Source organism: Calliopsis andreniformis, chromosome 2, assembly GCF_051401765.1.
Source record: "Calliopsis andreniformis isolate RMS-2024a chromosome 2, iyCalAndr_principal, whole genome shotgun sequence".
Classification (NCBI taxonomy): Eukaryota; Metazoa; Arthropoda; class Insecta; order Hymenoptera; family Andrenidae; genus Calliopsis; species Calliopsis andreniformis.
Window position 1 is genome coordinate 3,624,387 of NC_135063.1, and position 12,418 is coordinate 3,636,804.

The window sequence follows — 12,418 nt, forward strand, 5'->3', positions numbered from 1 at the left end:
GATTCTATGCAGCTGAGTAAAGGGGTACCTACGTTAAAAAAGGGACGCAGGTGATGTATCTTGAAAGTAATTTTTATTTCATTCCTTTTACTGCAGAGAACTTTTAAAGTTTCAAGGATATTGGAAACACCTGATAACTGTAAGTACAGTTGCTTCAGATACGCATTTACGAGGACATTTAAGTGCCGCAGTCGCCAGACGTCTGCAACCGGATATTGCCGCGGTACCGATTTGTTGACACGATAATCTTTTCGTTCTTTTCGCGTTTATCGATTCAAGAACAGGAAGGAGTCGGGCGTGCATGCTCACCGTTGCTAGGAGAGAACGCATTGGGGCCGTTACTCCAGGAAATCCTACGCGGTGTGTATGCGTTTGCAACGGGCGAGCAAAGCTGTGGCGTGCGTATGTAAGTACGTACCATCGCGGTCGATTCTTTCGACGCATTTGCGCGTACGCGGCAGATAAGGCTTGCGATGCGACCGTGGGAGGAGCGAACCGCTGGGATTCCTTTAGCCTGAGAGCCTTTCCTCGTTTCCAGCCGCGACCTATTCCGCGCGACGAATTTATTCGATTGGAGCTGCTCGGTCGCGCTGTTGCTTCCGGTTACAGACACTGTCGTAGAGGAATCGTGGAGAACTGCGGTGACTCCGAAAAATATTTTCTTATCGTTCGAAACTAAGATCACACTTGTCTCGATTCGCAGCAGTCCTTGTACATACAACAGTTAGAAACGTCATATTTGAAAACTCATGCAATAAAACATGAGAGGCAATAGAACAAGGTCAGTCAGCGTTATTCACGCACGATCCAGCGAGATCGCGATCGAGCGCAAAGCGAGGGTTTTAAGGAGCGAATTAGAGAAACACAATGGCCTATCACGCGATCGATCGATCGAATGGGCGAGTTGTGTCTGGTTTTTTCATTGCCTGCCGTGGATATATGATCCGGCCGATCGTTTGAAGTATCAGCGGGATCTCGCGGGCCCCGAAGAAATATGCAGATAGATAATCTGCGCGGGAACAAATGGACGTGCAATTCGATGTGTCGTAAAACTGCGAGTCGCCGGATGGAAAGTGCACCCCACCGCGTGCTATCGAATCCCATCGCCGCGGAATAATTGCTACCAAACTAGGCGACGGATAAATAACAAATTACATCATCTTCATTTTTCTCATTCCATCGCCATTTTCTACGCGTTTTATCCATTTTATCTCTCATGTGTGCATAATGTCGAGGAGATATTTTTATTTAATTAAAAGTATATTGTAGCTCATAATTGGGCATTATTTGATCAACATATAGTATCGTATTCTTGTTCAGTGGAATGTCTACGGCAATGGGAACGAGGCAGAGATAGGGAGCTCCACTTCCTGAAACTTCTCTGATCTATCTTCTCGTCCTCTTTCTCTGATCCAGCAGCACCGATATGCATACTCCATGCTGAAAACTCCTCGATCGGTGGAAGCTACGAGATTTCGCCACTCTTGCACGTATCCTCGCCTCCAGTAGCTAGTTCTCAGCCTTCGGGCAGAGTGGTCGAGGAGCGAGCCAGGATTACCGCGGAATTGAATCACGATCCGCGTCGATCGCATTTCACGCGGCGAACGCGAGAAATCGGCCGATAAGATCCACGCCGTGGTCCTGAAGGGGCCTGGTGGCTTCGATCGCCTCTGAAACCCGAGTATTTCGACGAGTTTCGCGATCGTCGGTGTTGGGTTCTGTATTTACGACGGAAACGCGTAACGTAAGCGCATCGTGGACGAGATAAATCGGTGTCCACGCGCTGCCCCTCGCCGTGGCGCGGGCGGCCCTAAATTAATTCGAGCGGTCAGTCGTGTTATTGTTGATCCATTGGAGCGTGTCCACCGCGAGAAAGTACACGTTAATCAGCCGATGTAATACTGGCTAATGTTTCATGCATAACCGATGAACCGAACGGGCGACGTTCGAGTTATGGCCACGACTTTCGAAAGGGAACACGGATCCTCGATCGCCGCGGACCAAACCCAGCAAAATTACGATCCGTTTCTCCCCGTAACCGCCACCAGTTCCATCGTATTTCACCGTGTCCTTACCTTCTCTTGAGTCGTCCCCTTTCCGCGATCTATCGCTTCCCTTCACGAATGATCGCGTTAATAAGGATAATAAGTTTCACCATCCAGTACCATGGCAAATGTACTTTACGTTCCTCGTGAATGACCACTCGTGACGCTGTGTAACACTTCCTACGAGACCAATAAATTCTAGAGATTTCACATGGGAGGAGGAACTCGAGTTAAACACGGTTATTTCGACAGATCCTGGAAATGCTTTCAAAATTTTGGGAGGAACGAATTGATTACGGAAACTGTAACGCCACTGTTTTTTCTCGATGGTAAATAGCAAAGACTGAAAGTGTGTCTTGCGACTGAAAAGCTTTACAGTCGAAAGTTCTTTCTTACATCATCGACTCCGCTCGATGGACGAATGTTTATCGAGTGACGTGCGCGGATATATCGGCGCGATAAAAGTCGACATAGCTTGTCGATCAGCCGTCGCCCTATTTCGCGCTCGTAAAACTCGACGAGTGTTTTTCTGGGCGGCCGTCAATCGGCCGTCGTTCTCACGTGCAAATATGCGTGGCTTGGCTGCTGAAAAGTGCGCTTTATCCTCGCGCTCCAGGAGCTCGATGTGTGGGAGAGAACACAGTTATCCTGCTCTCACGCGGTAGCCTCGAATTCTTCCGATCGGCGTGCAGTGAATACGGAACGTATTCCCTAATTAATTGTTATTAATACACGCGTTATCGTAGCTGGTAACGGGGTCGCCGATGCCTTGATAAATGGACTCGTAGTGCTATCCTTTCGTGCATCGGGCACATATTTCTTTCGGTTCTGAGAAAAGCATCGCGGCACTCCCTCGAGCAGCCACAGTTTAGCCCGATGGCAGCTCAATCTTACAATTAGAGGATCATGAATTAATAGTAGGTGCTCTTTCGTCGTAATTCCATCCTTGCACCGTGCACTACCTACTTGTTTCACGAGCACGGTGACTAGGACGTCTTGTTACGTATTCCGCTGCAATCGCTTCGGATTAGAGCTCGAACGTACACGGTGTTCTCTCAAATTGCATTATTTATAGTACAGTCCTGATAACATCAGCGTTCACGCGTGTAATTTACCTACATAGTCTCGGCGAGAGGAGCAAACAAGTTGAACGCGAACGCTGACGTTCAATCGACGCAAAGGCGTCGATTCATCGTGAAAACATGCTATGCCAGTGGGCGTGCACCATTTCTGAAGACCGTTCAGAGGAATACCGGCAAGATGCACGGCTGCATTTTCTCGAGATGCAGCTACCGTGTTGGTAGCAACCCATGGAGAGCCTACGCAGACCCGTAGCACGTCCCTGCCGCCAACGCTCGCGCCACGGGGCTGGATCATAATTCTGACTTGCAGGAAGAAAAAATCGAATCGCGGTCGTATTTCCATTCCACAGCCCACGGATTCCCCTGAAACGTTTCCCCCGGGCCTCGTTTCGTATCCCATCCCTCCGTCACTGCTCTCTTCCATGGCCTGCGTAAGGATCTCCAAAGCGCGATCAAACGTTGCACATTAATGCTTGGTAAATTGATGGGTTTTGTAAAAGGGAACTTCCTCTCCATTTTATGCCCAATCACTCAATAACCTGGAGACTGCTACGTTTTCCACCCTAGTAATTTCTGGTATTGCTGTTCTCGAGAACGACTCAGGATAGGTACTAACAGTTTCCCGCGTTTGCGTAAGCATAGGTAATAATTTGCAAGGTGTTAATGCTCGCCTTAATCTCAATTTACGATAACGAATGGGTACCGCATCTTCGTCCCGAATAGGCTTAACGACTATAAAATGAGACGTTCTGAGCTTCTAACTGCATCGTTTGATGAAATTTATACGCGTTCAACCGCACGTATAAGTCGCCTCCTATAGTCGTTCACGCGTCTTCTAAGTCCGCAACGTGGCGCTCGGTCGTCATTCTTTGTTATTTAGAATTCACTGGTATGAGTATATAAAGCTTTAATGAGGTCAATAATTCTGCCAACACTTAGCTGTTATATGGTTCTAGTCCTATATCAAAAAGAAATATTATTTCCTCGGCAATTTAGAGCTTCCTCTATAGTAATGAAACGAGAATACGAAAGCATAGAGGAATTCCCTTTTTATCGTCTCTAAATTTTCCTGGATGTATTCTTGCGCCGTTTGTCATCACCGTGAAAGCCCCTCATCATCTATCGATCTACCTTTTTCGTTGTCTCACCGCGTAATCGCCTTCTATCCTATCGTTTCACTCGCTGGAGGACATGGGTTCGCGTTGGATTTACCGCCCGAAGGGATCCAGAGAAATAGACGCGAGGACGATAAGCTCCTCTCGTACGTCTTCTTGCATTCTACGGTCAGCCGTTTAACCCCCGTCCCGCATTCCTCGTCAATTTCTTTTCCCATGGAGCGCCGTCGACGCGAGGAACGCGAACCGCCACCGCTGACCTTCATTGTTTTTCCATCAGCCCCATGCTTCCTTCCTTTTACGATGCACCATGAATCGCCCCGTGAATTGCGCCGTCCTTTCATTCGGGACGCTGAATCCTTGATCCTCCAATTATTCGAGATCTGCGGATTCTCAACGGCGCAGAATGCCCAAATTGGTTGGATAGTTACGCGGGAAATTGTCATTTCTACGCCTCCCTGTTCCAGCAGAGCTGCAGGCGAAGGATACAGGTAGTTAAGTCCGTGTGCCTGTTATCTGTTTTCTTCTTTTTGAAAATTCCACTGACCGAATTCGCTCGCGTTCCAGCCTTAAGAGGAAATGGCAGTCTGTATAAATAGAGATTCCCATCCGTCGAAACTTTCACCCATTTAATAGCGTAGTTTATGTTGCACGCTCGCCATCATTGAAACGTCTTTATCTTTGGACAGTTTGATAAATGTGGCTGCTCCACCATTAATTCCGCGCTACGCGCGATTAAAATAGCGCACGGATTACCTACCGAGGGATTAAATCCGGCTCGGTCACGGTGCAAAACGCTTGCTTTCGATCGTTCCTTTGAATTACGCGAGTAAACCAGTCAGCCGAACGCGAGATGCATTAATTACGTGATGTAACGCGAATCATGTACACGAAGCGCGCTCCTAATATTTTTCCTCCCAGTTCGTAGCTAGCTTTCTGACCTTTGCCTTTCGTCGATTACTCTTTTCGCCTTCGAAGCTTTGACTTTTGGAAAACGCTGGAAAAGTTCCTTTGGAATGATGCTTGTTAGTTCAAAAGCGGAAAATAGCGTCCGCGGGCAATACATTGAGCGTACGTTCGCTATAGGACGTAAATTTATGTGCTTCAATAACACGCTGGAAGCTAGTGCAATGGCTGATATCGCCTCCCTGATTCTGTTATGCAAGAAACGATTTACGATAATTACGAGATTTAAGTCGAGCAGGTGGAGCAATGTGCTGCCGGAAACGCCAAGAGATCATCAAGGAAAATGGATTAAATGATGCCAGTAGGGAATACTTAATTTAGAATTGTTCATAGAAAAAAAAAAGAAAAAAAAAGAAAAAAATATTGAATTACCGTTTTTAGCGTAAACTTGTTACGATTTCCTAAAACAGTTAAGAGAACTTGCAAAAAAGTGAAAAGTATCCTTAACTACATTTACTCCGTGACTGTCGTCTCAATTACGTTTCAGGAATCCAATACGCGTTTCATGACTGTAATAAGTAAATATACCGCAATGGTGTCCTAGGAATTAGCGCTATATTAAACTTAATGTCCTCCATAATCTATGAGCCGTTTATTTAGATAAGTACATTAATCAAAGCTCATGCACAATCCTAGTTATTGTTTAAAATATATAGTCTTGTACTTTTAATATTTGCATATTAATTATTAATTGCAAAACAAGCTAAGTGAGGGATTAGATTCCATATAATTAACGATTATTTATGTTAATACACGGTTGCAATAGAATATCCGTAATGCATGTAACTAGCAAAGCAAATCAAGCAAATCAAGGATCAGAGTTTGCTGTAAATATCTAAAACAGTTTCTTTTCAATTGCGGTATCCTACCACATTATAAGCCTTGCTGCGCACGTAAGTTAGGTATGTACTTACATATTTCATGATACGTATACAGAATGGCCCATTTTGATTTCTCTAGGTACATATCGCGAAAAATATGGAAGATATGAAAAAATATTTCAGACGAAAGTTATACGATATCAAGGGGAACAGATCCTGTTGTTTTTCATTTAATCCTGCAATTTCCCTGAACAGATCGACGATATGTCAACTTTGAGGACATGTATCTCGGGAATAGCTAATGATAAAGACATGTTTAGTGTTCTGAAAATGTCTGAATGTTAACTACATTATTATAGTAAAAAATGTAGATTTTAGTTAAAAAATTTAACGTTGACCTTTGCAAGCCTGTTTAGGAATATTACAAGGTCAAATCAAAGACAGCACTATCTGTTTATCTTAATATTGACCAACTTTCGTCTGAAACATTATTTCGTATCTTCGATATCTTTCAAGGTGGGAGATTAAAATGGGACACCTTGTACAGTATGTAAGCCTCAGCGTTTTCATCGTCGACAAATTTCAACTAGGACGTCGTCACATACTACCACCGCCTATTCTTAACGCGGTCCCGCGACTCTCGCGTCCTTCAGCCTCGAAATGCGATACTCCGCGATAGCTCATTGTGCCACCGATTCCGCGAATTTATTGCACAACTGTCTAACAAATTCGCTGACAGCCGTTCCTCACAGGCTAGAATTCTTCCCGCGAGGTTCGCGACCTTGCAATCCGAGCAGCGCGATAAACCTGTTCGGAAAGAAGGTGAGGACAGACGAAGCAGCGCGCGAACAGGGAGAGAACAACCCCCGGCTGGAACGCGTGCCTGCCGCGAAGGAATTGCTGCGAATTTATCACGACGAAACTCGAGGCGACGCCGAGATACCCTCGCTTGCTTCGCAATTAACACACGTGATTTAGGAGCATACTGGCCGACTATGCTCGCGTTGCGTCGCTTCTCTTTCTGACCGCGTAATTCCGCGGCCATATGCGGTCTCCTATCGCGGTCCATCTCGCTCCTTTTCGTCTCTGTTCGCTCGTAAACCACCGTGTGTCGTAATTCTCCTGGAATTCTTTAATTCGTTCTATTTCATTTGGCCTGCGCGTCTCGTCGTATTTTCTGCTGGCTCCCCCCTTTAGCTCGTTACGTCTTGTTACGTTCCATTCAGATTCGTCTCGTCGTACGCGCGATTTCGCTTCATTCAAACATAAGCGTGCGGACGTGTGTTGCTCGTTTTCGTCAGGCCTCGCATTCGATCTGATAATTTAGGCTCGACTCGCGTGCTTGCACCGCTTGTTTTGTTCCATTTTGTTTCACCCGTCTTGATGAACTTATTAACGCGATCTCTCGCTGCATTCCGTTTTAGTCTTTTAACGCGTTTGCATTTTGTGATAGAGTTCTTTTAGGGGAATTAGTTATGTACTCGACCAGTAGTTTATTTCTTTCAGATCGTTTAGCTAGCATGATTGGCAACTGATCTTGTACTAAATAGACTGCTAAGGGTAGGTTTTCACGTGACAGTAGAAGTCATGACTTTTGTTGTCATGTCACTGTATAGTAGTGGAATAGCATTAACTCTTTGAAGCACGGAATTTTAGACAATAAAACGCCACATGTTACACAGAAATTTTATTCTTGTGAAATTTAACAAAGTAGGTTTATTTTAATTACTAGGGAATTACATATTAGGATGCTTGAAGTAATTTTAACGTTTTCAGGGTAGTGTAAAAAATATCCTATCATGCATATTTAAGTATTAAAAAGGTGGAACACTTTTAATCCCACCATGAAACCTTTCGAAACAGTTAAGTGTCACTAACGCATCTAGTTTTCGTGACAAAGGAAGTCACGACCGTAAAAATAGCGATTCATTGTCACATTAAAACGTATCATAAGTACCAATGCACACGAGCGATATTTTGCCGCATGATCTTGCTGCGATTATGTTTTTTCTTGTTTCCCGGATTTCAAACAATGAAAACAACTTTGTAATCGCAATGAGATCGTACATCAAAAGGCTTTCAAAGCAAATCTTCAGAGGCTTCTTTACGCCTTACAGTGTAGCGGTTTCTGATCAAAATACAGTGATTCAGAATCTTCCTTGTTCCAAATTTTTTCGTGAAGAGTCAGTCTCAAAATTGTGGGGTACAATCATGCAGTTTCCTTGAGTTCAAGGAAAACGACCATAATTCTGGAAAAAATGCTAAATAATCACATGCGACGTATTAGCACGGCATCGAACAGGGAATAACCGCGCGCAGAACAGGGGGATTATAAGGTATGCAGGTATTTTCGATGGTTCCAACCTAGGAAATTACACGTTTCGACGGAGATTTACCTATATAATGCACAGTGTATACGGTCGAAATACACGCACGGTGGTAACACGACCCTCATTACCTTCTACCTAAAGCGATTTCCACCGAAGGGGCATGAGAGGCTAGAACAGTGTAACTAGAAACCAAGTAGCACGTTAGCTATAAATTTAATTAACAAGAAATATAAAATCATAATACTTGATGCTGCAAAAAGGACTTTAAAGAGCAAGAAGCAGCATTGAAAATATTTATATTCCACCCCTCAAGCAATGGAGATGATTCTAATCTAATCCATCAATATTCAAAGACAGCCTACCTTTTTGTGCGAAATTCAAGAGATGATCCCATTAGCCTTATCTTCTAATCACCCTAATTCGCGTGGTCGTCTTGTTGCGAGTGTTGACGATTCCGACAGGTGAAATTATACGTTCCGTTGAAGGGTTGCGTGCGCGCGCGGAGAAGATCAGGTAGGATGTGATTACTGCAACTGTTATTAAATTATTACTAAGGAGCACTGCGGCAAAGAACTGGACATTTAGTTGTCGGTTATAATACAACACTCACACGCTGGCGAGCCTTATTCTACTGTGAATAAGTGGGCTCGTTTCACGTGCAGTGTCGTGTCATCTAGACGTTTCTCCAGACAATACGTACAGAGAATGATTCGCGAGCGCAGACAGTCCATTAATACGTAAATTCGCCAGCCAGCGCACAATTCACTCGTAGGGGGAGATGAAGAGTCGCGCTCGGAGGACGAGGAATCGTCAGAACGCTAGAATTCCTCGAGCATTATGAACCACCGTGTATTTCAATCCTTAAGGGATCGTAAGTCTGTCCCACGCGACTATTCAGTCTCGTTCTTATTATGCAAAACTACGGCGCCGACACGCCCACTATAACGAATCCAATTTAACGCACGTAAAGATCGTGAGTTCCTAGTGTATACGTGCCCGATAGCATGCTTTTATATTCAATTTATTATTTAGTCGCGAAACTAACTGCTCTAGCCTGAACTGTTTACGACCGTCGCTGCGTCAAATTCGAGGGTTCTGTGGCTCCGTCTTAAGCTCGTGCTTATTAAATATTGTTACCTCATTACGACTTGTCAATACTCGCCTGAGTCCATTTATTAAACCTCTGTTTATTCATTAGTCTAGCTGGGAGATAAATTGGGTTCCCCGTAACTCTCGAAACGGAGGCTCATTACTGTACTAGTTTTTGCATTTAAACCGCTGAGGGGCCTGCACAGTCCCAGATCGTGCTTTCGCTTATTACAAAATCGTTTGTCAGCATTTAGCAATCGTTGAAACAGTGAAACGCTTCGAGTTTGAAGGAAGTTACGATCTCCTCCTTTTCGCGAATGTAGAAGACATTTCACGAAATCTCAGTACATTGGATGCATAGCTGTATCGTTGATAGTTACAACTATTACCCCTTTTTATTACTTCTTTGTCCTGCCACCCGAGAGATGACATTACGAAGAAAAATTGCGTTCTCATTTAGCTCGAGAGGTCAAGCAACACCGTCTGTTCTTTTCTTCCTCGTTGTAAGCTTTGAACTTGCAGATGCACAGTTGCATATGCGCATACACATAAATATACATCGTCACGAAGAACGTTTCGCCGCTCTCGAGGCGGCATTGAACGTCTTCTCTTGTACTAGCCACGCGAGTTCCTCATCTTCCTTTCACGTTTTCATTCGTAGCCCGTTGTACTGTCGTAGTCGGGACCAACGAGGACTGGTGGCTATAGAAACGTTCCAGGCGAAGCGGGTATATACATAGAAAACATCGGAGTACGATTCTTCCGCCGTGTTGTCATCGATCTTGATCATCTAGGGCGACGCCCGATTGTGCTCGAACACGATTGGTCCTGAATAAACGCAGAGGAATCTGGGACAGCCTATTCGTATCTCAGCGATCGCGGGATGTGTCGTGATAACTCGATGATATACGACCGATTGTTCCTCGAACTGCGAATCCTTGGGAGCATACTTGGCCGACCCACATCTTTGTCGCCGAGTGACGGTCAATATGACGCGTTACCGTTCAGTGTCGATAGAAGCGTTTCATGGAGGACTTATAAAGCTGGCAATTTTTCTCTAGCGACAAATGGAAGCAGACCGTTATCGTGATTTTTCAGAACTTCGATATATTCTATTAGATAACACCTATGAATCGCCTTCTATATAATACAGAACTTCAGCATCAGTTGATTATTTCTGATGAAGGCTCATATTGTTAAAATGATGAGATTTGCAAAAAAATACTCACAGAAAGACTTCCAACTCATCGTTGAAATAACCGAAATAATACCGATCCTCGTTAGCAAGGTGTCAAGGAGGCACACCCTCTTCTCGGCAGCTCATTACGCCCGTACATAATTCGGGAACGATATTATCAGGTTAGTCGATCTCATCTATAAGCAGTGTGGCTGCTAGCGCGACTCATTACACTTCAGTCGGCCCCAAACGCGACTAGGAGGTTGAAGCAAGCATGGGTGAGAGGTTTCCTCGGATTTTATCGCGTCGCAGACACGCCTAGCACTCGACTCTACTAGCTTCTCGTGCCTACTCCCGGACAATGTACTTTTCCCCGCGAACAAATTGATTAGTATAATGCTAGTCGTGAAGGCGTGTGCTAGCACGCGATCGTTCGCATCGTTCGTAGAGATCGGATAAATCTCGGGGATCTCGATTGCCCGACACGCGTGCTATGGGTGAAAGCAACAGTGACTCGTAATCTCCGAGTGTAACGTCATTGATCAGAGGCGATATTTTCGCGAAACCGAGGGCAAGGATGATCTCGGGTCGCTTCGCCCCATAAATTATCTCGATTAATGATTTTAATTTATACAAAACCGTTTCCCGATACAAGCCACTGAGCTCCATCGGATCAGTATCTTAATTAACCTTTGGCTCGATCAATTAAAACCACCGGCTCGATTAATCTCTGCAGTAGGAAAAATGAACGAGCACGATTTCTCGAGCACCGCAATAGATTATTCTTGGGAATGCTATTCTCGTAACGTTGAATTTAGCGATTGAAAGTAACGCCATCCTGCTGAGGATTGCATCGTCTAAAAGTAGATGACGCGTACTTTTACCTGGAGATGATGTCAGCTAAGCGAGTCTGACGTAAAGAAGATCTCGGTATGATCGAGGAAAGTTCGAGCGTTAGAGGAAGCTGAGAGCTCAGAAAAACTGGTTGAAGACTCTAGGTAAACTCGATTGCTACTAATCGATGCACGGAGGAAATGGGAGGATTATCAGGAAATGAATCTTCTCGTGTCAAACTCTCTTTAAATCTGTCGATTATTTTTACCATACAATTGACAAAGTAGTTGCGTGGAAAGCGACAAATCCTGATTAACCCCAAGATCATTGAATTTCTCTTTTTCTATTTTATTGCTGACTCACTGTCTATGGGAAACGTCGAACTTAAGCGGCTCGTTTTTGTTCGATTTCGCAGGTGTATCCCGGATGGCGGGGACGTTGGTTACACGATGACGGAACTGCAGCCGTCACCGCCAGGATATCGAGTCCAGGATGAGGCCCCGGGCCCACCTTCCTGTCCTCCGGGCCCCTACAAGTACGCGAGTCACGGCCACGCAGGCGAGCCTACCAATTTCAAGAGTGCCTCGTCGTATACTCAGGAAGGCTATGGCCTTAAGCAGAGTCCGTCTCGGACGGTGCCTCCTAACGAGTACTATCGCCGCAGAAACGACGGCAGGAGGTCCACGGAGAACGAGCACGAGGCTGGCAGCGTGGTCAAGAAAGCCACGGTTGCCAGTTACAACGAGAGTCACAAGAAGAATACTGCGGGCTACAAGAACGACAGCGGGTACGCAGCCTCCGATCGAATTTTATTTACGTTACTTGCGCTGGTTAGCGCTCCTTCAGTTTGCAATTATAAGAATCCCTGATTGCGTGAGTAACACGTACCAATTGAGGGGTTCGTTCAGGTATCAGATCTCGTTGGATTTAACTGCTTTTAAAAGAGGAATAATTTTCCG

At 45.0% G+C, this 12,418-nt stretch overlaps 1 protein-coding gene across 1 annotated transcript in view; it reads left to right on the forward strand.

The window, feature by feature from the left end:
* Positions 1-12,418, forward strand: part of Shrm (shroom) — a 161,701-nt gene that overhangs the window by 101,206 nt on the left and 48,077 nt on the right. Inside the window, exon 3 of the mRNA XM_076392771.1 lies at positions 11,875-12,246. Coding sequence (XP_076248886.1) covers positions 11,875-12,246 — 372 coding nt within the window. The remainder of the gene's footprint in view (positions 1-11,874; positions 12,247-12,418) is intronic.